We start from the raw sequence: 27,075 nt of genomic DNA on the forward strand, positions 1-27,075 counted from the left end.
AACTAAGGATACCCATGCAAAAGCACATGCTACAAAATGTTTCCCCATTTATACTGATTGCTGTCTGTTCTTTAGTTATCTTATTCCCCTCCCATATATGAAAAACAGTTTATATACTTTAAGAAAATATTAACTTTTAGCTCTAAGAAAACGTGCAGTACCTATTCTTAAATAGAACTAAATTGTATATTGTTCTGTTAAATGCTTTAAAGTATTAAGGCTGCTAGGTGGCTGCTGTCTCTTATTTTTTTCCAGAAACCTTATGATTATTTGCTTGCACCTATGGACAAACTGTCTCCATGGAAAAGCAGTCAGCAATGAATCTTTGCCAGTTGCTCTCAGAACAGAATATAAAACTGCCTCCAGCTGCAAACTTAACTCCCATTGAACATTTGCTAATGGAACAAAACAAGCTAATATCTTTGCAGATGTAAGAAATGTAACATTCATTGCTTTCATTATTTTTGTCTTATTTTTTCAAGCATAATTTTCTTCCTGGTAAAAATAAGATGAAAGATTTTAATTCCACATATAGTAAAAGCAGTGCACTTTTACACCCCACCAGCCCAAGATAACAGCATATTAACATTAAACTTGCTTTTGTCCAGCCTTTCTTCTCTTATTATACTGTAAAGCCTATATTTCTAACAATTAAAATGTATTTGTTTACCGTAATATGTTTAAAGCCTATATTTCTTACAATTAAAATGTATTTGTTTACCGTAATATGTTTAACATATGCAACAATCACTGAAAATACTCCTCCCACATTTAAAATATCCCTGACTACACTGCACAAAACTGCTTTACTATATGCAATATGTAGATTATATAACAAAATGTTTATGCCAATACTAATAAGAGCAAAATTGTTTTACTCACAATTACTTTTCCACCTTTTAGTGTTCTTCTAAACATTAATCTTATAAAATGGTGTATATGCTTTACAGTCCACCTACAAGTTTAACAAAGTCAACAAAACATACAGTCTTTCTCAGCTACTTTGTCTTGCAGTATTAATGTGCCATATTTCACAAATGTGATTGATGCTTTATATTCTCCAATTTGTTTATCAATTTCAGTGTTGTTATTCTTTTTCCTGTTCATCTGCCTCACCCAACATCAGACTCTGGTTCAAGTCCAAGCTATTCCTGAATGTTCTGATCCACTATTGTGATTCTTTCTCTCTCTCAAGCATTTTTCTTTGAAACATTGGAAAAGGTTTCACTGGCAAAAATCTCTCTCTGAGCTTTATTGCAAAACGAATGAAAAGCAGAGTCCCCTTCTGTTTGCTGGCTCCCTTTTTGTTGGATAAGCTTTTTTTGTATCTTCTTTAGCCTATTCTACATCAAAAATGTCTTTGATCGTCCTTGAAAAAATATTCTGAACAGCTGGATACTACAGCTTGAATCTCACACCTACTACCCGACATTCCTTGATTGTTGGGATAAACTTGCATCTCTTCTGCCTGCTGTACACTGAATCATTTTGCACAATCAGTCTGCTGTCTCCAATGTTTAGCTGTTTTCCATTCTGCCACAGTTTTGCCAGGATCAGCTCTTTCTACAGATATGATTGCATCTTTACTAATGGCTGCTTTCTCCTAGCAAGGTTCATTGCATACACTCAATGCCCACTTTCAGTTAACAAACCCTGTTGTGAAATACCAGTCCAGTTGTTTATTTGTACTTTAATAAATTAATACAACCTTTTCCTTCCAGTTTCTGTGGTACAGCAAAAATGTCAGGTTTTCTTTGTGTGGTTTGTCTTCTAACTCTTCCTTTTTTTGAAACCGCTTTTTGAAGAGGCTCATACTCAGCCATACTTGTCTTCATTTCAGCCTCTGATTTTTGTGTTTTATTAGTTTATTTAAATAGTTAAAGCTTCTTCTATTTTTTCCAGCCTTTTGTTGTTTGAGTTGATATACTCCTTCATTGTTTTATTTTTTTAATCACCTCTGAGTACATTTGATTTATTTAGTATAAAAGAAAATGTCAAATAATCCCAACCTGGAAAGACACGGAATTGACAAACTTGAAGAACTACACACCATGTAGAAGTAGTTGGGGAGACAGCAACAACAAGGCTCAAGATTTCCAAAAAGCCTTTAATAAAATACAAGTTAAGCCCTTTTGTTTCTCCAAACAAACTGCTTCAGTATAAATAACCATAGCTTAAAATAAACATTTATAACAAACCACCAGTCATGTGACTTGTTACCTAAGCTAATAATTCAATTAACCATTAGTAAATTGCCTAATAATGTACATTAAAATACTTAAAACATAAATCTAAATATTAAAAATCATTACACTTCTAATTTTTTTAACTTTAGTAAACAACTAATAGATACTGAAACATTGATTCCTGGCCAGTTTGTAGCATTTAAAATCAATTGCCATTTTAATTCACATTTATCTAAGTGATCAGTAGTAACATATCCCCTCAAATCATGTTTTACTTGCTTAATCACTGCAAATTTAAACTCATAATTAGGGTACTCAGCTATACGTTTTTATAGTGTATTAGTGTTCCTACATTTTTTAATGTCTGTCCGATGTTCATGCACTCTTTCCTTAAACTTCCTCAAAGTTTTCCCGACATAAAAAGCCAGCCATGCACTGCAACATGCCACATATACCACTTGTTATGAATCACAGGAAAAATAACCTCTGATGTTGTATCCAACACCATTAATAAACAAGCAATCAGTTGTAAAAGCATAGGGACACTGCTTACATCTGCCACAGTTAGCCATACCTACTGTACCATTAACTGGTGCCTTATTACTTTCTATTAATTGCTTCAGTGATTTATCTTTTCTGCAAATTATTTGAGGGGTGTTTCCTAATACATTAATCATATGACTGTCAATTAAAAAAATAGCCCAGTTTCTCTTTAAGATCTTACCTATAGTATAACTGTCCAAGGAGAAGGTATAAATAAAGGTTTTACAACTATCTAACCCACCTGCACCACTCATTGCTGCCACTGGTTGAACATCTAACCTTCCCTCTACCTCCACTAACCACCTCATGGCTCAGTAGAGGGGTATAAAAACTTTGTGTTCTTTTATGCACAACCTCTTCCTTATTCTCAAGCAAAAAGGTCCGGGATATCGCCTCTTTTCAAACATACCCAATAATACATCACATATATTACAAAGCACTCCAAAATCTGTTATCATCCTAGCTAATCTGACCAGTTGTCCTTTTACAACTGCCTTCTTCTGAAACCTAGGATGACAGCTAGTGAAATGAAGGTATGTGTTTGAGAAGGTTGGTTTCCTAAAAATATTAGCCATAAAGGAACAAGAATCATAATTTTTGACTAACTGAATATCTAAACACTGATACTATTTGTATCACAAGTAAAGAGAACTTAAAAAAATCAGTAATATTATTAATATAGTGAATAAACTCAACCAATCTCTCTTTTGTATCCTTCCATAAAATATATCATCCAGGTAAAAGGTGAAAAAAAGCCCAGGAATCCTTGAATTCACTATTAAATGCAAACTTAGATTCCCAGCTGGCCATCACCAAATTAGCAAAATTAGGGGCACAAGTTGCACCCATTGCAACAGCCATTACCTGCTTGAAAAACTGCCATTCAGAAATTATGAAGTTATTAGTCAACGCAATTTCCATGAGAATGGAAGCTAACTTCACTTTATCCACAGTCAGTGCCCCTATATTGAACAAAACATCCTCAAACCACTCTAACCCAATCATATAGGGGATGACCGAATAAAGATTAACCACATCAATGGTAACCAGTATATAATTCTCATTAAAGGCAATTTGATTAATTTTAGACAAAAGCTGCAAGGAATCCCTACAAAGCTGAGATAAATTTTTTATAGCTTCTTTTAATAATACATCCAAGAATTTTGCCATAAGATGCGTCTTAGATCGGGTAGCGTCCACTATGGAATGTAGTGAGTGAAGGCTTGATTCTATCCTTATGTGTTTTGTAATACCAAATGTATCTGGAATAACAGGTCTAGTATTGTCCATAAAGTCATATTCATGTTGCTTTATCAATCCTTTCAATAGTAAATCAAACAGTAAACCATCAATTTTTGCATACGCTATAGCAATCTCATTACATGACGTCTCACAGTAAGCATCATTAAGCAATAAATGATTCATATGATTAAAGTAGTCAGTACTTTTCATTACTACCAAACTCTGATATTTTTATCATCACAAACCTCTCTCAATAAACAATGTTCCATAGAGGTCATATCGTTAAACTTACAAATAGGAGCCTTTTTACAAATCTCTCATCTGCAATTTACAAATTTTTTCATGCATGTACACTGTGTGATTAAGGGGGGTTGAATAGACTACACCTACATAACTGAGACCTGTTATTATTATTACCTGCTCTATTGGAAAACCAAACTGCCAAATTAAGTTTTCAAGAAAATAACTTTAAATCCAAAAGCACATTAGGTATTATTGCCTCTTAGCTTGAATAAATTTAAGTCAGTTTGATAGAACGTTAGCATGATTCACTGTCAGTTTTTTGTTAGAATAATTATAAAAAGTAAAATCAAAAGCAACATTTTTTACCAATGCAGGGCCATTGTTAAAAGCATCGCTAGTATCGACACAGCTAGACAGTCCAAACTGAGACTCAAACGAAGTGTTCAACACCAGTTCACAAGCTGTTCTCTCAGTTTCCCGACCAGTTGAATTGCTCATTAATAACATTAATTCCTGCTGGGTTTTTTTGGAACTGTTTCTTTGGTTTCGCCCCTTGTTTGTTGAATTTGTCATCGTAGTGATGCACCTTATCCTGCAACCTCTTGCTGTTGATTCTGTCTTATCTCCGTCCAATCTTGTGTTCGGAAAGAACTGAGCCATTTGGGGAACTATTTGTAATCTCTGTGCCACTTCCTTCCTGCTCTCTTACAATTGGTCGATAGTTATTACCATCCATACCATCCTTAAAGGGGCCAGATGGATTAGGATATGCTAAGCCAGTCTTATACTCATCCAAGTCCCTCTGGAATTTTCTAATTTTTCAAGTCAGACTGTTATTACACAAATTGTCCACTTTGTTAAATAAATTATAATAATTTGTTTTGTAATGTTCAAACAATGCATCTTTCCGTTGTGTAACATTTAGGCTATCCAGTTTTCTAAATAGAACTTCAATCTTCTGGTCATTGTTTCTAACCACAGCTCTCATAACATCGCAGCCTACCTTATCAAATATTTGAACCAGCTCCCGATGGAACTGAGTCTTTCATTTCCCCATTTGGATACTTCCAAAAATGGAGCTCTTTTGGAACTTGATTTGCTGAAATATTTCTCAGCAAATAACTGTTCTCAAGCTGCATTTTTTTTTAAAAAGAGTGAACTTCTCAAAATTCACCAGTTGTTCTCGCATACACAGACTGACACCAACCACAGGTTGTCTCTGCACTTTAGGATTGAATTCAAAATTATTAACTTTCCACACATCAGATTCAACTCATAAGTTCTCATGAGTTGTAGAAGCTAAACGCACAGGAGAGCGTTGATTGAGTGGAAGTCCCAAGCTATCTCCAGAAGCTAAGGGCAATTCTTGGCAATTACCAAGGCTGTTCTGCAAACCACTAGCCTTAAGCTGTTGACTCACTTGTTTCAAAAGTAATGTCAGCTCCCCAGCAGTACTGCTATTACTCAAGTTCCATATCAGGCTCACAACTTGCACAATTCTAGAAAATAAACAACCAACAATCCCAACCTGGAAAGACACAGGATTGACAAACTTCAAGAACTACACACCATCTAAAAGCAGTTGGGGAGACAGCAACGACAAGGCTCAAAATTCCAAAAGGCCATTAATGAAATATAAGTTAAGCGCTTTTGTATCTCCAAATAAGAAACTTCTTCAGAGCAAATAATCATAGCATAGCTTAAAACAAACATTTATAACAAACCACTAGCCATGTGACTTGTTACATAACCTATTATATTCAGTTATCCATTAGTAAATTACCTAATCATGTACACAAAAATACTAAAAACATATATCTAAACATTAAAATCATTACACTTCTAATGTTTTTAACTTTAGTAAACAACTAATAGATACTGAATAATTGATTCCTGGCCAGTTTGTAGCATTTAAAATCAATTGTCATTTTAATTCACATTTATCAAAGTGATCAGTAGTAACGTATCCCCTCAAATTATTTTTTTTACTTGCTCAATCGCTGCAAATTTAAACTTATGCCCAGGGTATACAGCTGTATGTCTATATAGTGCATTAGTGTTCTTACATTTTTTAATGTCTGTCCAATGTTCATACACTCTTTCCTTAAACTTCCTCAACATTTTCCTGACATGAAAAGATGGGCATGCACTGCAACATGCCACATATACCACTTGGTGTGAATCACAGGAAAAATTAGCTCTTATGTTGTATCCAGCAACATTAATAAACAAGCAATCAGTTGTCAAAACATAGGGACACTACTTACATCTGCCACACTTAGCCATACCTACCTTACCATTAACTGGTGCCTTATTACTTTTTAATAATTGCTTCAGTGGTTTATCTTTTCTGTAAGTCATTCTAGAGGTGTTTCCTAATACAGTAATCATATGACTATCAATAGAAAAAAATAGCCCAGTTTCTCTTTAAGATGTTACCTGTAGTATAACTGCCCACGGGGAAGGTATAAATAAAGGATCTGAAGTAGGATATTCATTTGTCTGCAACCTGTGGGTTATGGATCCGATATCGGATCCGAACCGGCATGGTTTTCCAGCTATGGATCCAAGCTCTCAGCTCCTCCCCTCACCCATAATGCCCTGCTCTACCCTCATGACCTCAGATCTTGTTTGCCGCGCTGGTAACTGGATGTGGATACATAGCTCTCAGCTAAGTGGACTATTTTCTTGTTTAAAAACAGAGAATTTTTTGTTTCTTTAACTAAATTTGTGTGAAAGTAGTAGGTTTCCCGTTAATATAGACTGTTTTAAGTTTATTTTAAGTTACAGTAATAATTTTATTCCCTCCCTCGCTGTGAGAGTGTGTGTGTAGGCCTGTGTGCTTTTTGTTGTTTAAGTTACTTTCTGTAACTTTAGGTTTTATAGATTATGGCTGAACAGCCTAAGTCTATATTTTCAAAATGCTCCGAGTGTGGCCATAAGCTCTCACCGGCTGATGGCCACACTCGGTGTGTTAGGTGTCTTGGGGTTGAACACCTCACATCTGGTTGTTCCATTTGTGCAGGGTTCAACCCCAGGGCACTGAGGGAGCGGAGGTCCAAGCTGGTCTTGGCGGGTCTTTACCGCCGGACTCGGCTCCGGCCTCCGCTCCTTCGGGACTCCTGTGGCTGCAGTTGTTCCCCTGTGGCACCCCTCCTGCTCCTGGGACTCAAACTCCCGCTTCTGGAGAGGAGAGGGATGCAGCTAAAGGACCGGAGGGAGAAGCACCACAAGCGGCGGGCCGAGACCTCTGTTTCGGCCCCGCCAGCCAAGCGGCTTCTCCCGGCTCCGTGTCGTTCGGTCTCCTCCTTCTCGGCTCCGGTCCCTGTGTGCTTCTCACCGGGTCCTGAGGAGGAGGAGACCCGATCTCCGCCGAGGCTATCGAGGAGGCATTCCAGGCCTACCTCGGTAGCCTCGCCGAGATCTACCCATAGCCTTTCTGATGCTGATCTGGACCGGATGATGAGAAGGTTCATCCAGGCCCAGATGCAGATGGGAGTGCTCTTGCCTCCCCTCGGGAGCTCAACACCCTTTTAAGCCTATTGCTCCTTCTCCGACCCGCTATCCGGGTTCGAGCAACTGGAGCCGAGCAGCTTCGGGCCGGGGAGGTCGGAGCCGATAGTACTTGGTACCGGATCCGACCCTGCCCTCGAGTGCGTCGGACCCGATCTTCGGAGCCTGGATCCGAGCTTCGGATCCGGGGGGATCAGTGCTCCTTCGGCGCCGTCTGTGTCGGAGCGCACTGTCCCTTCGGATCCGAGTGCTTCGCTGCCGGCTCCGATCCACTCTTCGGATCCGAGGGGAGCCGATTGTCGGATCCTTTGGTCGAGGTCGGCTCCCCTTCGGCTTTTGATGTAGTGGAGAGGGCTCTGTTGAGGGTCTCCGGACCCCGGCACTTGCTTCGGCTCCGCCCGCTCCCTCTGCACTGGGCCAGGCTTCCACCATCCGGCCCCTGGGACAGCCCGTTTCTGTGCCCCAAGTTGCTCCCATGGTGCAAATTGCTGCTTGCGAGGACTCCTCTGACAGCCCCCCAGAGGAGGCCCCTCGCAAGCATACGTGCAAAAGGAGGCACATTGACTCCTCCGAGTCTCTCACTGAAGACACGGACTTGGAGGAAGGGGAAGGCTCCCCACGGTCACCCCCCGAGGATGTCTCCTTCGGAGACATCATGGAAATGCTCCGTATTAGGGGTGGTCTGCCCCAAGTCTTCCTCGGACGAGTCCGTGTTCTTGGAGGCATTCAAACGGGCCCGTCTACCTCTTGGGTGTCCCCTGCCGACCCCCTGGTGGACCTTATTACCACCAGGGCGTGGAAGGAACCGGACACCGTGGAGCCAATTCCCAAAAGACCGGATAGGATCCTTAGTCCGCCCTCCGACAGGACCCATTGGAGTAAGGGGCCTCCTGTAGATGCCATGTTGATGGCGGCGGCCACAAAGAGGGAACTGGCTCAGGAGAGTCCTCAGTCCACCCACCGAGCAAGGAGTCTCGGATGATGGACCGCTTGGGGAAGCGGATGTTCAGTTCGGCGACCTTCTCGGTAAGGGCGCTGAACTATTTGGCACATGTTATTCGGATGCAGCGAGATCTTATTAAGGAGTACGCTGCATCCCCCCCTGAGTCCATTTCGGAGGAGGACAGAGTTCTGCACTCCACCAAAATGGCCACTCTTAGGTCAGTCACAAATACTTCTATGCGGCTACTCTCCCATGCAATGGAGGGCGCCGCTAGAGCTGCGGGGACAGGACTGGTCACTAGACGTCAGGCCTGGCTCCGTCACTGCGATTTTTCTGAGCCCTTCAAGGCGCCGCTTGCAACGCCCCTTTGATGGTTCTGCTCTGTTTGGCAAGACCGCTCGCGAGACGTTGACCCAGAGCGAGAAGGACGGGAAGACGCTGTCTGCCGTCGGAATCCGCTTCTCTGCACCCCAGAGGCCCTATTCTAGGAACCAAAAGGGTCAGAAGAAGATGTGGTTCCGGAAGTCGCAGCAGTCCCAGCCTGCTCCGGACAACCAGTCCTTCCGTGGCAGAGGAGGACAGGGAGGACGCCGCCCTAGAGGCAGAGGGGCTCCCAGAAACTTCGGGTCCAGGGAACCTTTCTCTGAACGGCCCGCGCAGCAACCCTGAGCGGTTGCCCCGCTGCTCTACTCTGGAGACAGGCGCGGGACGCTTTTCGGGGCACCTAGCGGCATGGGAGACCATAACATCGGACCGCTGGGTTCTCCAAATCATATCCAGGGGATATCGCATTCCTTTCCTTCACCTCCCAAAGTTGAAGTCCCTCCCAGACGTTCCACCCGGTCAACGGGAGGCCGCTTTGGCAGAAATTGGCCATCTGCTAAAGAAAAGAGCCATCCAGCCCGTTCCCCCAGACCAGATCGGATCAGGGTTCTACTCCAGATTCTTTTAGTGCCAAAAAAGACGGGGGAACTAAGACCAATCCTAGACCTCTCTCTCTTGAATCTGGCAGTCCCCAAAGAAAAATTCCGAATGGTCACTCTGCAATCTATTCTCCCCCTTCTGGGAGAAAATCACTGGATGTGCTCGATAGATCTCAAGGACGCGTACTACCACATCCTGATGGACAGGCGCTCCAGGAGGTTTCTCCGCTTCCGGCTGGGAGCCAGTCACTACCAGTTCCGGGTCCTTCCCTTTGGTCTCACCACAGCCCCCAGGGTGTTTACCAAAGTACTAGCAGTGGTAGCGGTCCACCTGAGGCTTCAGGGGGTGCAGGTCTTTCCCTACCTGGACGACTGGCTCCTTACCGCCCCAACAAGGCATCTACTTCTCTTGGCGCGAGACTCCTTTCTCCATCTTGCTCCATTTCTGGGCATCACAATAAATACAAAAAAGTCCAACCTGGCCCACACAGCTCTTAGATTTCATAGGGGCCAGACTAGACACAAGGAGTTTACGAGCCTTCCTCACTGCGGACAGAGTTCTAAATCTGCAGCTCCAGGTGCGGGCCATTCTCCATTCAAGTTCTGCTCCAGCGGAGTTGGTCCTGAGGGCTCTAGGGTCCATGGCTTCGGCTGTAGCACTTCTTCCTCTTACCAGGCTCAATATGCATTCTACAGTGGACGCTCTTAGTACAGTGGTCATACCTTGCTCTCCCATGCATCATCCCATAGCGATCAGCAAGGCTTGCCAGCGGTCCCTCTTGTGGTGGCTCCACTCCCGGACCTCCACGAGGGTCGCCCATTTTGTGCTTCTCCCCTCTCGCCACGGTGACCACGGACGCCTCCGCCTCGGGTGGGGGCACTTTGGGCCGGACAGTCCAAGGCACGTGGAGCGACTCAGAGACCTTACTGCATATCAATGTTCTAGAGATGAGAGCAGTGCTCTTAGCGTTGCTAGCACTTCAGGACTTTCTTCCCTTGGGAACAATTGCGATTCAATCGGACAATATGTCTGTTGTCTGGTACATCAACAAGCAAGGGGGAACAAGGTCTTACCCTCTTTGTCGAGAGGCCATGAGAGTTTGGGAATGGGCAATCTCCACCAATCGCTTTCTCATAGCAACGCACATTCCGGGTCGGTCCAACATCCTAGCGGACAAGCTCAGTCGCACCATTCTGACCCCTTACGAGTGGTCTCTCAATTGTCAAGTAGCGGAACGCATATTCGCACGGTGGGGAACCCCTTCATGCGATCTCTTTGCTTCTCCCTCAAACACCAAGTGCGACAGTTTTTTCGCTCTAATACCTCCTCCCGGAGGTACCCCAAGAGACGCTCTGGTGCATGCTTGCCCACCCGGTCTTCTGTATGCCTATCCACCCTTGCCTCTGATGCTGCAAGTTCTTCAGAAAGCCTCTCGGGTGGGTTGCAGAATGATTCTCATTGCTCCATTCTGGCCTCGACAGATTTGGTTCCCCTTCCTAAGGTCTCACTCGGTGAATCCTCCTTGGATTCTAGATCCCATTCGGATCTGATATCCCATCCATCCTGCATTCCTCCTCCGAACCTGGACAACCTGAAGCTGACCGCTTGGCTGCTCCAGTTCCACTCTTGATAAGGACTCGGTATTTCTTCACGGTAAAGGCTATTTTGGTGGCGGCTCATAAACCATCCACTAGAAAGGTTTACGAAGCAAATGGAAACGCTTTCTCTGTGTGGGCGGAGCGGCAAGGCCTAAATCCCTTCACGGTTCCTCTCCCTGTAGTGCTTGATTTTCTAACCTCTCTCTTTAATGATGGTGCCAGCAGTTCCACAGTCAAAGTTCAACTGGCGGCAATTTCTCACTATCACATTGGTCAAGAGTCTAATCCTCTTATGTCAGCCAAATTGTGCAAAACTTTTCTTAAAGGTACTTTCCTTCTCAGGCCCCCTATAAAGCAAGCAGTTCCTCCTTGGGACCTTTCTTTGGTCCTACAGGCCTTGACCGCTCCCCCTTTCGAGCCCGCGGCTACGGTGGATCTCAAATTCTTGTCCTACAAGACAGCCTTTTTGGTAGCCATTACATCAGCCAAGAGAGTTTCTGAACTTCAAGCTTTATCAGCTAAACCTCCTTACTTGGTATTTCATCCGGACCGTGTCTCCCTCAGGACCAACCCGTCCTTCCTTCCGAAAATCGCTTCTGAAGCAAACATCAATCAATCCATTAACCTCCCTGTTTTCTTCCCTAAGTATGAAAACAAAGGTGAATATAAGCTACACTCACTAGATGTTCACAGGCAACTTAGATTTTATCTTAACAGGACAGCTGGTCATAGGCAATCCGACCAGCTGTTTATTTCCTTTGCAAAATTCAATTTGGGCAAGCCAATTTCTAAAGTTTCTCTGTCCCGCTGGATTTCACAGTGCATTTTATTGGCTTATCAAGCGTCAGGAAGGCCCGCACCGGGGGTGTTCATGCCCATTCAACCCGGTCAGTATCTACCTCGGCAGCCTTCAAGGCTAGGATTCCTCTAGATGATATTTGTGCAGCAGCCACGTGGGCTTCATCTCATACATTTATTTCTCACTATAAGTTGGATCTTGCATCTAGGGGTAGAGCATCCTTTGGCTCCGCGGTGCTCCGGAATATCCTTCCATGATGGCCGCCCAAGATTCAGGTAGCTGGGGACTCTGTCCCACAGGTTGCAGACAAATGAATATCCTACTTCAGATTTAGAAGTTATGTACTCACCATAACGTTCCATCTGAGTAGGTGTATTCATTTGTCTGCAACCATCCCGCCCTCCTATCCCCCTGGCCTTTCAGTTTCCTGCATATTCCTTGTTACCCTTTTTAGGGTATTGTTGCTTTGGCAAACTCGATCTGAGGTCATGAGGGTAGAGCAGGGCATTATGGGTGAGGGGAGGAGCTGAGAGCTTGGATCCATAGCTGGAAAACCATGCCGGTTCGGATCCGATATCGGATCCATAACCCACAGGTTGCAGACAAATGAATACACCTACTCAGATGGAACGTTATGGTGAGTACATAACTTCTAATTTTACAACTATCCAACCCACCTGCACCACTCATTGCTACCAGTAGTTGAACATCTAACCTTCCCTCTACCCCACTACCTCCAATAACCACCTCATGGCCCAGTAGAGTGGACTAAAAACCTTGTGTTCTTTTACACACAACCTCTTCCTTAATCTCAAGTAAAAAAGGTCTGGGATATCCCGTTTTCAAACATACCCAATAATACATCACATTCATTATAAAACACACCAAAATCTGTTATCATCCTAGCTAATCTGACCAGTTGTCCTTTTACAACTGCTTTCTTCTGGAACCTAGGATGACAGCTAGTGAAATGGAGGTATGTGTTTGAGAAGGTTGGTTTCCTGTAAAGTGCCCCTTTGGCAGGTCAAACTTTTATATAGCTCTTTCTTGTCATATGCATTTGAGCCTATGTCACATCTTACAAAACTTTTTGTTTTATTGAAAGCCCTCAAAAAAACAACAACCCCAATACCACTAAAACCTGTTAATGTAATGCTAACACAAAAAACTATGTGCATATTCAGATATTGAAGTTTTACCCTCCTAATAGAAACAAATGTCCCAAACTGACAGCCACACTCACAGACCTGAGTTAACATAAAAGAAAGGTTATCCATGCTAAGACGCATGGCACAACCTGTGCTTCTACTAAGTGCTAACTGGTTTTGTCTTATCTTTATAGCTCGCCCAGCTGGGAAAACCCTTAAATGCTTTCAGAGAACATGCTCTCCTAGCCGTTTCATTTTCTTTTTTTTTCCCCAGCCAGTCACTTTCCACCAGACTGCAACTAATTTGAGATTGAAGACATGAGAACCAGACAGCCAATTTCTCTTTATCAGATTGTTTGCATGGAGGCATGAGAACGAGGCAGTCAATGTCTTTTTATCAGATTGTTTCCATGGAGACATGAGTGCCAGATACAGAATTGCAACTAAACATGCATTCTTTCACTAGGAAAAAAGCCTCATGATATTCAGTATTCTTTTTCATTTACTTGCTTTCTCTTAAAACTTGTTAATAAGTCAATCTAAGGTCTTTAATTCAATTATTTCCCCATGGAAGAATGAGAAAAGGCACATTCATTTTTATTTTGTCATGCTCTTTTTACCAAGCTTTTTTTTTACATTGCAGTGCGTACATTTCTTAAAACTGAACAAGAAGAAAGAGAGAAGGGAGAAAGGGAAAAAAGAACAGCAGCACTTATCTACAGTCCCCATTACTTCTGTTTAAAAAGAATATAATTTTGGTTGTGGCAAAAAGGGGGCACGGTTACATGGTTATGAAATAATTTGTGGGTTGTAATGATTACTAAAGACCTTGATATGTGTTATAAAGTACAAATTGCATTTGCGTTTTGCATTTTTGTGTAAATATTGTAAATGTAACAGTTGTAAGATAATTTATATTGTGTACATATGAGCTATATAATTAAAGAAACAGAGACTCTTTCCAGTAAGTGCTGTGGGGTCTTTTACATCTACCTGAGCTACCACCAGCTCAGTCTGTCTGCCTGCCTATCTAGCTGCATGTGTTAACTGCAGGTAGAGTATTGACTATACGGACCAATTTCAGGCTCAGCCAGGAGTGCAAAAAAATCAAAGAAAGTAAACAACTGTCAAGAATTAGAAATACAGGGTAGAAAAGCAGCTGTAAGATGAAAAGTGTAACACAAATAACTATATAATAATAATAATAGCAGTAAAACAATTGGCTTACAGATATACATCTTGGTAGTGGAAAACAAGGGAGGAGTAAGGTGAAGAGGGAAGGATCGAGAGAATGAGGAAGGGATTGGATTGGGGGATAAAGAAGTGATAAGTGTAGTATGATAAGTGGTTAGACTTAGTATTATAAGTAGTGATTGCATTAGTTGTGGTGTAAGAAGTGGTGGTGAGGAAACAAAAGTAAAAGTTATGTACTCACCATAACTATGCATCTGTGAACGCCTCCCTTTACCCATAATGCCTCAGAGCCCTATAATACCTCAGATTGAGTTTTGCTGCCCTATAAACAGAAGGAGTAACCGTAGCCCATATGTGAAAAGAATGATAACAGAAAGCTAGGGGCTCAAACAGGAACAGTGGTTCCATTACCACTATCAAGTCACTCCCAGATGAAAGGTCATGGGGAAGGAGGAGAGGAAGTTGAGGAAGAATGAAAATGGGCAACACAGATGCATAGTTATGGTGAGTACATAATTTTTATATCTGATGTCGTCATTTTCATTCATTCCTCAATGTATGGGACAAGAGTCCACAGCTACAAGAACCTTGGGTGTCCCTCATTGAAGAATATTCCAGAGTATCGCAGAGCCAAAGTCAGCTCTGCCTCTAGAAATCAAATCCAACTTGTAATGAGCAGTAAAGGTAGGGGCATTGAACCAAGTGACTGCAGCACAAATATCAGTAGAAGTTCTGGACCAGAAAGCAGATGAAGTAGCCACGAATCCAGTGGAGTGAGCTTTTGCAGGTCTGAGCAAAGACGGACCTCTCTGACTTTAAACAAATGATAATGCAGTCTGTTTACTTTGATAAGGTAACTTTGGAAACAGGTTTTTCCAACGTATTGGCAACAGAAACAAACAACTGATCTGTTTTCCTAAAAACCTTTGATCTATGGAGATAAAAGCAGAGCTGCTTATGCACGTGTAAGAGATGAAGCATGTATTCACCTTTGTTAGAAAAAAAGTGTGAAGAACGCAGGTAAGTTGATGACTTGATTAATGTTCTCCTACAATGCTACTTTGGACAGAAAGTATGGATTATTATGTAGTGTAACTCTATCTTTGTGAAAAATTAAGGGGATTGTGGCGCGAGTGCTTGAAGTTCAGAAACATGCCTTGCTGAAGTAGTGGACACTAAAAAAAACTTTTTCCAAGAGAGAAACTTGAGATCACACTTGGACAAAGGCTCGAAAGGAGCCTGAATCAAACCCTGCAATAACAGCGTAAGATCCCAGGGTGGAGTAGGGTTTTTAACTGGAGGCCTAAGCAAAAAGTTACCTTTAAGGAATGCTTTGCACAGTTTGGAAGAAGCTGTGTATGGGGGGGTATTATTGCCAGTATGATAATTCACAATGGCTGCTAAATGAACTTTGATAGTGGATAAAACTAGTCCCTTCTTGAAAATTAAAGAAAGGAAATCTAGGATAGCAGAAATATGTGCAATAAAAGGGTGCAAGTCTCTCTGATGAGCCCAAGTAGAAAATCTTTTCCATTTACTTTTGTAAATTTGGGATGATAAAAGTTATCTGCTGGACCGGGGAGGAAAGCCTGGACTATCTAACCATTAGTGGAATTGGAGAAACCATGCAATCAACTTGAGGCCTGTGAGGTCGGGATGTGTCATTCCTGAGGGTAAGAGATTAGATCTGGACTGGGGTCCAAAATCCAGGGTTGACATAGAAGATGAGACCACAGGAAGGGAAGCCACACTTGATAAAGCCAGAAGGGGCAGTGAGGATAACTGTGCTCTTCAACTGAAATGCTTTCTGAAGAAATTTGCAGATTAGAAGTAAGGGGTATAAGCATAAAGGAGACTGGAGGACCATATATGGACTAGAGCATCTCTTGGTGACTCCTCCTTTGGTGGGATCAGGGCAAAGAACCTATTGCACTTGTTGCTTTGGGAGAGGTGAATACATGACAGCAAGGTAGAACCCATTGACAAAATATTCTCAACCACTTTTGAGGCATCATGATGGACCTGTTGAGTCTGTCTGCTAGTACGTTGAATTTCCCTGGAATGTGCTTTGCTATAAGAAAGTGGTTGGAGGAGATCACCCACTGCCACACTCTCATTGCTTCTTGACAAAGGGAATAGGATTGGGTTTCCCCTATTTGTTTTACCAGACTGCAGACATGTCTGTTTGGATAGCAGTCTTCTCCAGAGGATGGAGTCATGAAAGGTCTGCAATGTTAGGAGGAGTGCCCTCATCTCCAGGACATTGATATGCAGATCAGTCTCTTCTGGGGGCCACGTGCTTTGGACCATCGGTTCCAAGAAATACCCCCTACCCTAATTGAGAGTTGTCTGTGGTCACCATGGCTACCAGGGTTGGAAACACAAAGGGATGTCCCTGACAAACTTCATTGGACTGTACCCACCAAAGCAGGGAATACTTGCAAACTCGAGAAAGTTTTATTGGATAGAATAGAAGCTGTAGGAGAATTGACCACTGAACAACTAGAGTCCATTGAAAAACACACGAATGGAATTGAGCTATCAGGGCCAAGGTAATAGCAGCTGCCGTTGATCCTAAAGCATGAAAAAACAGTTTTACTGGGAGAGAAGGGTGTGAAGAAATTTGTCTTATCTGTAATCTTATGGACTGTACTCTGATGGAAGAAGGGCCAGTTGACTGGTGGTGTCCAGGCGAGCTCCTGTAAACTCCAAGACTTGAACGGTTTGTAAATAGGACTTGGCATAATCGACTGATTTTTAAAGACTGACATAATTGGAGTAAGTAGTTCCTGCCCTTCTCAAGGAGAATGTCTGGTTGGGGCGATGAGGAGCCAGTTGTCTAGGTAAGGAAACACTTTGAATTTGAGCAGTCTCATGTGAGCTGCTACCACTGCCATGCACTTGGTTAACACCCTGGTGGCTGTGGTGAGACCAAAGGGCAGAGCTCTGAACTAGTAATGACTGGCTCCCCAGCCGAAAGCACAGATACCTCTGGGAGGATCTGTTCATTTTGACGTGATAGTATGCATCCTGAAAAATGATTAGAGAGCATCCAGTCATTCTTCTTTAGAAAAGGTAGAATGGACTGTACATGAATGTCTGGAACTTAAGAGTTCTTTGCAAACTGATTTAGATTGCTGAAGTCCAGAATGGGTCTCAGGTCCGCTGTTTTCATTGGCACTAAAATGAACCTTGAGTAAGTTCTGAATTCTTTCTGGTCTGGTGGGACCTCCTGGATGGCTCTCTTGTCTAGCAACCTTTGAATTTCTAAGGCTGCTAACTCCTGCTGACTGGATGGAACATTGGGTAGCTTTTTCCATTTGATTGGTGGGGTTTGCAAAAAAAGAATGAAATAATCTCTGGATATATTTTTTGTACCCAGGTGTCATTTGTAAATGATGCCCAGGCTTCTGGGTGCAGAGAAATGTGCCCCCCGACTACCTCAAGAATAGAGCAGTAAGGCGACCCTTCGTGAATGCTGGAAGGGTTTATCTGAGAATGAATTCAAAACCCTTGGTTTTGTGGGCCACCTCTGCCACAAGGACCACGCCTTCCATTGGAAACCCCCCCGCCTCTGTAGGAAACTTCCCCTTGTGAGTCCTGGAAAGGAGCTTGTGACTTTCAAAACCACATCTTTTCACCTCTTTGTTGATTCCTGGAAAATTATCTCTGCAGGATAGAAAAGATATTCCCATGGCAGACAATGTCTTCCTGTCTTGCTCAGTATGGGTGAGTGTTTCTTTCACTGTTGGGCCAAACAAGGAAGATCCATGAAAGGGAGCATCGATGAAAGAAGACTTGAAGGGCCCCACAACCTTACATAAGCACATCGAGGCATGTTTCCTGACAGCTATGCCCGAACCTGCCACTCGTGAGGAACCTTCCACTGCATTAGAGGTTAACCTCATGAACACGGAACTAGACTGGATAGTGGCAGCGAAGATAGTTTATGCCCTTCCACCGACATGGACCCAGGAAGAGATTCATAGAGTTCTTTAATCAAGTCTCTTCACGATCTGGTGAAATGTGCCAAATAATTAAGCGACCATAGAGCAAAGGTCACTGAAGCGTAAACATGCTTTCCAAATCTGTCTGTCACCCTGGACTCTTTGTTAGGAGAGTGAACAGAAGAGCTTGGTTCTGCTAGCTCTTTCATAGTGGTTGCCGCCACAACCATGGCATCCACAGGAGCTCCCTTACTGCAAGGAAGTCTTATCTTTGGGCAGAACAAGAAATTTATCAGGGCGATGAGGGATGGGCTCCACATTTTCCAGTTCCTTCCATGCCCGGTGAGACACAAGATCTGTGAGGACATCCACCAGGGGGGAAACCCAAGACGTAGATGGGCATGACATAAAGTCTTCTAGGAACACTGACTCCTCCTGGGAAGGAGGATCTTCTGGCTAAGGATCTTTCCAAAGGAGACCTCTATTGGTGGAGACCTTGGGGACCCTTCCCCTTCATCAAAGTCAGTGTCTTCGGTTAAAGATTCTTGAGGTTAATTTGTGTGCCTCCTTTTGTATGGCCACTTCTGGAAACCCTCTTCAGAGGGATGATCTGGAGAGGCATCGGAAGAGGGGGGCAAGTTCTTGCAAAGGAACAGCCTGAAAGCTTGAACAGTTTGGCTGTCCCTGTGGGATAGGTTGATGAGACTCAGAACTCTGATCCAAAGGTAATAAAGTGGTAGGATCCAAAGAGACAAGAGTAGACTGGACTATTGGTTGAGAGAAAGCCCTCTCCCCCCTGCAAAGGCAGAAGGACCAGGAGAAGCCATTGCTGGGCTCACCTGAGCTGAAGCTCCAGGTGTTGCTGAGCCCTTAACCAACCCAGGCTCCTGCGTGAGGGAGGAGTCCGACTCGAGCTATCCAGCACTGAGGAGAAGTGATGGCTTTGAAAACCTCAGAGTCAAAACCATCCCCACCAAATCTGGCACCAAAGTTTTGGCTCCGAGACTCGTCCTGGTGTAGGGGGATCAGCTCTGAATGAGTCCGGGACACAGTCAGAGTCAAAGACCTAGCTGTCTTTGAATCTGACACATTGACTCCCAGAATTCTTGGATCCAAGGCCTCCAAAATTGCTGGATGGATCGGAGAAAGAGAGACACAGTTGGATGAGAAACAGATTGGAGGCTGTCTAATCTGATGGAAGACTGAGACGGTAATACCCCCATCTGATCTGAGCTCTGTGGAACTTTCTCATCATCCTGTCTGCATCTGCTTTGATAGACTCCAGGAGGACCTGATAGAGGATGATGTGAAAGGGGGACATAACATTCTGTTTTAGCTCACAAACAGTGTAGATAAACACCCGTAAAGCTTGAAAGAACATGATCTACATCTGAAGTTTAGAAGCGGCAAACAGGATCTAAGGTATTGCAGGGCACTGAGACATTATGGGTAAAGGGAGGAGCTTGATCTGATTCAAGAGTCTTAAGTAAATGTGGCTGAGCCAGATCCAAGTACAGATCCAAGAACCATACATTGAAGAATGAATGAAAATGACAACATCAGATTTAATTATAAACCTTAAACTAATTTGACAGTTCAGGAGACCATACCCACTTCCACATTCTGACCATTAAGTTCTTATAACATATATATAACAGTTATGCAAAAAGCGATTTAGAAAGTTAAGGTTCAGATCATGTACGTCAGTAGTACAGCACTATTTCACATATCCAATTGTCTGTACTTTGAAATACTCATTGATGACTTATGTTTGTCTCTGAAGCCTTGCAGGTGTAGCCGTGTTGCCCTTTATTTACAACACCCTTAGATACGGCATACTTGATACTTTAGTTGCTCAAAGTAACTGTTAAAATCCATTGTATTTTTCATGTTTGCAAGCATTTTCCTTCTCTTTCTATTTACTTACTTAGCCTCTAGATGGAAATGTATGTAGAAAAAGTAATGTTTTAAGCAAATGTCCCATTATCAGGGATAATCAGTACTGTTCTGAAGACCTAGCTGAAAATGTAACAAATCAGTTGTATGAGAAGCTAGCTAGCTGGAAATTTTTTTATTTTGTGACTGACAGTACTGTTAACAATAACCCTCTGACCAGCTGAGTTTTGATGCAATTCATGACTTGACATCACAATGGTATTACTTCATGGGTGTGGAGTTTTCAGTGTTACAAAGTCAGTAATGGTTGGAGTCATTTTGCAGTAGTCAAAGCTATGTAGTGACACAGCAGATGGTGCTTATGCCGTAGTTGGAAAAGCAATAGGATTTGCTGCTCACATTAAATTGTATTTGAACAACATTGATTTTCATGTTGATGCTGTCAGCATGTACAAAAGTATTATTCATCAGGAAGCACTTTTCGGTGAGGGGATAATGCATCAATCACATCTGAAAATATTAAAATGCTTGTAAAACTTGTATATAGTGTACACATAATGATTTGTTTTTTCCACTGTTGTACTTAACACTGTATTTCTAATTGCACTTAATAATGTTTCCTAAATATTTGCTAAGTATACTATTTGACAAACAGTACTGCTGTCTGTGCAGCCATATCATGCTGTATTCAACTGCTGAACATGATCAATAGGGCAGTGCACCTACCTAGTGAATAAATAAAATAGCTTAACATAAATGAATGTTAACTCAAGTAGGACAAGTAGTACAGAATATGTAATCTGCAGTGGCTACCATAACAGCAGCGCAAAGAAATAAATGATAGTATATACAGTACCTGGAGAACAGTGGTCATGAATGTGTTCTAGTTTGCAGAAACCATGTTTCTTGCATGCCTGAATTATTATTCCAAGTTCCCTGAAATAGTCAGACTGACAGACACAAGTGCAGGTGAGATTAATGCATTCAAGTTTATATTCTTAAGGCAAAGGATACCTGGTGTCATATCTGACAGTAGTCCACAATTTAGAAATCAGGAATTCAGAAGATTTGTATTGAAGTTGGAATTTAGACATGTGACATCCAGTCCATACTGTTTGCAGTGTTGTTGACAAGTGGAGAGAGACAAAGATTCAGACAGTGAAAATCACATGAGAAAGATAAGGAGCAGCAGCTGTGAGGACTGTCATTTTGTTGTTTTGGAATGTAGGAATACTCCATTGCTAAGTTTTTCAGTCTCTTACCAGTTTGACTGTTACTGGGCAGGAGGTTGAAAAGCAAATTATTTGTATCATCGATGTTACTGATGCCCTTAAATCAGTACAAAATAGAAGAAATGTTGTAAAGAAATCCGTGGAGTGCATTACTGGCAGTAATTGCAATTGATGTAGAAAGCAGTGTGCTACAGTTTTAAAAAGATTTTGTTTTTTTTTCAGAAAGGCCAGTCCCAGAACTTCAGAACTGAAACAATTTAGGGCTCAACTGGCTTCTGGTGACAAAACATGCATTCATTAATGCTTAATTGCAGGAAGTTGCTCCAGGTGAGCAGTCACCCCCTCATTCCCTTCTTTGGCGAGATTTCTGCCTTTGACATACAGGATATGTACGAGAGTAGTGTGACAGTGATGAGGTCTACGGTGGGAGTGACAGATGGATTTAAGGTGGCGGTGGGATTACATCAGGGATCAGCTCTGAGCCCTTTCTTATTTACAATGGTGATGGACAGGTTGACAGACGACATTAGACAAGATGCCCCGTGGAGTATGACTTTTGCAGATGACGTGATCTGTAGTGAGAGTAGGGACCAGGTTGAGGAGACCCTGGAGACGTGGGGATATGCTCTAGTGAGGAGCGAAATGAAGGTCAGCAGGACTAAGAATATATATGTGCGAATGAGAGGGAGGATAGAGGAATGGTGAGGATGCAGGGAGTAGAGTTGGCAAAGGTGGACGAGTTTAAATACTTGGGATCAATAGTTCAAAGTAATGGTGAGTGTGGAAGAGAGATGAAGAAGAGAAAGAGAGTACAGGCAGGGTGAAGTGGGTGGAGAAGAGTGTCAGGAGTGATTTGTGACAGACGGGTAGCAGTAAGAATGAAAGGGAAGGTCTACAAGAGGGTTGTGAGACCAGCTATGTTATATGGGTATAGACGGTGGCATTGACAAAAAGGCAGGAGTCAGAGCTGGATGTGGCAGAGTTAAAGATGTTAAGATTTGCACTGGGTTTGACAAGGATGGACAGGATTATGAATCAGTATATTAGAGAGTCAGCTCAGGTTGGACAGTTTGGAGACAAAGCCAGAGAGGCGAGATTGCATTGATTTGGACTTGTGCTGAGGAGGGATGCTGGGTATATTGGGGAAAGGATGCTAAAGATGGAGCTGCCAGGTAAGAGGAAGGCCTAAGATAAGGTTTGTGGATGTGGTGAGAAAGGGCATGCAGGTGATTGGTGTGACAGCAAGATGTAGAGGACAGGAAGAAATGGAAACAGATGATCCACTGTGGCGATCCCAAACGGGAACATCCAAAATAAAAAGAAGATATTGCATAAGTCTGCATTCTGGTCCTGTGTCCCTGTGTACTGTACACACTACACGCATTCTTTTTCAGAGCAGAATTTATTTGAAAGGGCAGATCTGTAAGGCATTCTGTCATAACTGTCTTGAGGATACTCTGCAAGAAATTCTACACATTTGCTATTTTGCTTTAAGAGTACTGTTCAAAAAAGTAATGTGAGATATTCATAATCGTGGTAAATCAAGTTTGGGGGAGGTAAGACTGTTGCAATAATACATACACCACCTTCCCCCTCAGTTGGCCACAATTCACGTAATTTCTGAGTGAACTGAAAAATCCCTCAGGGCAGACTTGTTTTTACATCTTCTGGTGGAAGCCAGTGACATTCAGGCTGCTGCAATAAGATGATTATTGCTAGGGCTGAGGAAGACATTGGCATTGCTTGAAAAAGACTGCCTTGGATAGCTACAGGTTTTGTCCAACAGTACTGTGAATATAGAAACTAATACCTGCCTTGGATAGCTATAGGTATTGCCCAACAGTACTGTGAATATAGAATCTTATAATAAATTAGTGTCACAGACTAGCAAAAATTAAATTGCAAACCTAGCACATTAGAATCACCTTTTTGAAACTGATCTTTAGAAAATAATATCCAAGATTAATTAAGATCCACAGGACAATGCTGACTGCTACAGATAAAACAGAAGTTTGGTTAACAAAAATGAATGTGAGAAATAATGGTACAATTTGCACTTAGGAACAACTGCACAGTGGAAATGAAGCCATGAGTAGTAATCCTGTTTTTACATAATCTTGTTGTTGTTAATAGGTATTGAATTTTTGCATATTTATTAGTCTTGTTGCATATTTGTTATTATTTTACAGCGTACCACCTGATAAGACCTTCTTCTTTTAACTTTTTTTGTGTTGTCTTTAACAGGCCCAAGTAAACACCAGAGTGCAGTAACTTGCCTACAGTTCAGCTCTAAGTTTGTGGTGACAAGTTCTGATGATGGGACAGTAAAACTCTGGGACTTGAAGACAGGTGAATTTGTGCGCAACCTGGTGGCACTTGACAGTGGGGGAAGTGGTGGGGTGGTTTGGCGCATCAGAGCATCCAACACAAAGCTTGTTTGTGCAGTTGGCAGTCGAAATGGGACAGAAGAGACAAAGCTACTGGTATTAGACTTTGATGTGGACATGAAATGACATCTCAGGCTGAGACCAAGATTTGCTTTTCCTGAAATCACAACTGTGGTTACAGCATTGCCAAAGAACCAAAGAACACAAGGCAGCTGAATGGTGAAAGGAGGATTCTTGTCTGGAGTTTGAGTAGAGTCCCATGCATAAGCTAGATGCCTCATCCAGGCTAAAACTTTCCTGTGTGAATATCATTGTCAGATACCTGCTTTGATGTGCAAATGGAAAGGCAGCTGAACCAGAGTAAGAGGAGACAACTTCCTGTGTATCACTTGCCTGTAGAGATGGCATGCAGTTCTAAAAGGTGCTTTTGTGGAACACTGGCACTTGATCAGTATTTGAGTCATAACCTGTTTCCTGAATCCAAAGCAAGATCTAAGTATAGACTGTTGCCAACACCATGTCATGTAGAAATGCTTTTTTATTCTCTGTCCACATTGCAGACCTTTTAGGTCTGTGGAAGAGCCAGTAGAATTTTAGAATGCCTTTGGTATTGTGTAAGGAACATTCCTCTGCTTGCCAAACAAAAAAAAAAAACAGTGTGAAAAACTAGAAAGTCCTGTATATAAGAGATTTATTTGTACATATAAATATGTATGTATTATTCAGACTACATAAAGGTCTGTCCAAAATATTTGTAATATTATGTAAAGCAAGATGGAAAAGACAAAAAGAAGCACGCTTATATTTAAGTATGAATGTGGGTGTTTGCGTGGCTTTGTGAAAGAAAGCAGTGTGACTGGCACTTTTCAGGCTGCAGTATGTTACATAATGAACTTAGGTGTGAAATTCACTGATACTGTTCATGAAACGCATTTAAGTCTGTCTGTGATATTACATAAAGTTAAGTGCATGCAACTGTTTCTACTGATTGTCCCTTCTGTCAGTGCTGTGGACCATAGGTTTTCAAAGTCTATCACAGTGAGACTCCTCAGACCTCTCATAGTTATTAAAAGAAATGTTATGGGCTTATCCATAGGAAAAAAAGAAACATGAAACACTGTGCAGAAACAGACTGCCCCTCCCCAACCACCTCCACACCTGAAATAAAATGTGGCTTAGTACATCCTTTGTTGATGTGCAATCAGTTTTGCATATTCACTGACTACTGTTCTGCTTTTAGTCCGGTCATATGTAAAGCTAATACTGAAGGTAATTTTTAAGTACATGTCATTTATAGAGCTTAGAACTTGCCCGGGCGGGGGGGGACACCACCAGACTCTTGATACCTGGCACAAGCTCTGGAAGGGGCATAGGGTGCTACTTAAAAAAAAAAAAAAAAAAAAAAAAAAAAACAACAAAAAGAATGTAAATCATTGCTTGCACTCATTAAATTGAGTTTCAGAGGTGTAGATTCTGAAGAATCAAAAGATATTTTTTTATTATTATTTTGTTTTATCTCTCATTTCACCTCTAGGGAGAGAAACAGTAGAAAATGAATTTCACACATGGAAAGAAGGCTGTATACTGTATAATATAATCTACTGTATATTTTCTTCTTCAGAAACAAATTACTGTAGGCTGGACCTTACAAACATCAGCAGTTCATTAAATGCTGTTGAGCCAAACCTGGGCTTTTGAGTATGGTCTGTTTATTTATTTATTTGTTTTTTTAGCTTGTACTTTCTAGCATGGTAACAGGTGTATAACAACAGTGTTGCAGTAATTTAAGTGGGGGTACCACATCAGGATTGTGAACTGTTAAGATAGTGAGTATAAATTTGATGCACATTTTCATCTCAACATGTACATGCTTTGGAAATAGGTACCCTCTGTGTTGTGTTGGATCTTTTTTGTAATGGACTAATAATTCCACAGTTTTTCTTGGAGTAAGACTAGTATAGGAACTAGTGCCATTTAATCTTTCTTTGAAGGCTGTTGTGGCTAGTCTTTACCTCAAGGCCTTAAGCCAGCAGATTTTGCAGTAGTAGGACTAGTACATCTTGTGTCCTGGAATTCTGTTGCCTCAACTCATGAATTACTTTGTGAGGGTAGGGTAATTGTAGCAGTAAATCATGACACTTGGGTTTACATGTCTATGAAGCAGCATGAGCCCTGTCATTTTTTTCTGTAGCTTTTGTTCCACCTTGTACTACAAAGATGGTCTTGCACCAACTTAGGTACTCATGAGGTGGCATGAGTCTCCTGCATATTGCATGGAGAAACACCTATTCAGATCTTCTAACCACTTTATACTCATTAATCTCTTCATTATACTTTCTGTTTTTAGGTGTTTTCTTAGTCATAAAGATTTTACTGTATTTTATGGTTTGAGTGCTTAAGAGGACCTATGTTGTTGAGATAACTAAAAGTAATTTTTCATCTGGGGGTATGCCTTCTCCATCTAAATTAGTAAATGTGCTTGTGGTAAAAAATAGCCTTTTAAGATTTCTTATTCTTTGTTTTTTTTTGTTTGGGGCCAGATTGCAGTAGTTAAACCTGTGAGGCTTAAGGTAGTAAGGACAGGGAGTTAAAATAAAGAAAAAAAAGTGTTAAGGAAAAAAGAAAAGGAAATCAGTTTCTGTCACTCTTATGAAACAAGACATGGAAAAATATTCTGACAGAGAAAACACACAAACTTTGTAAATGGATGGATAAGTCTTATTTCACTTCCTCCAAGGGAGCAGTTTTACTTCATATGGCTTCCACAACGGAGTCTTATAAGCTGGTCACAGTCATTTGAAAAAGAAAAGTACTCTCATGTTTGTCATGTTACCTATAGAATTAAATAGTTGACTCATAAACAGGTACCTTCAACTTGGTGCCTACATTGAAACAGGCCTATATCATAAGATTGAAGTTTCAAAATTTTGAATCTGATATGGTCGACACCATATGATCGAAGTTTTGAAACCTCAAATCTTTTAACGGAGATCTCCGTACAGCGCTGAAAGGGAAAGTTTCCCTTTTCTGCACTGTAGTGCTATCTCGGAGTTGGTATATTTAAGTAGCAGAAGGTGTGGGGGGCTTGCCCCCCTGCTTAGAGTGTTTAAATGGTTTTTTAAGTTGTGTTTGTATTACATTTTCGTAGTTTCAGCACTTCTATCACAATGTGTTGACCGTATCAGATTCAAAGTTTTGAAAGTTCGATCATGTAATATAGACAACATTGAAACAGAGAAAATAATACTACAAGTACAAGCTGAGAAAAAAATGTGCATGG

The 27,075-nt window shown here is 41.9% G+C and overlaps 1 protein-coding gene across 2 annotated transcripts in view; it reads left to right on the plus strand.

Annotated features, from left to right (window-relative positions):
* LOC122803352 (F-box/WD repeat-containing protein 7-like) overlaps positions 1 to 25,485 on the plus strand; it is a 1,891,371-nt gene extending 1,865,886 nt beyond the window's left edge. For both annotated transcript variants that reach the window (XM_044072926.1, XM_044072927.1), the window contains one exon: positions 23,653 to 25,485. In XM_044072926.1, coding sequence (XP_043928861.1) covers positions 23,653 to 23,921 — 269 coding nt within the window. In that variant the 3' untranslated portion in view covers positions 23,922 to 25,485. The remainder of the gene's footprint in view (positions 1 to 23,652) is intronic.
* Positions 25,486 to 27,075: the final 1,590 nt, after the last annotated feature.

This window comes from Protopterus annectens, chromosome 5.part1 (genome assembly GCF_019279795.1).
Source record: "Protopterus annectens isolate FY-2018-M chromosome 5.part1, PAN1.0, whole genome shotgun sequence".
In the NCBI taxonomy this organism is placed as follows: Eukaryota; Metazoa; Chordata; order Ceratodontiformes; family Protopteridae; genus Protopterus; species Protopterus annectens.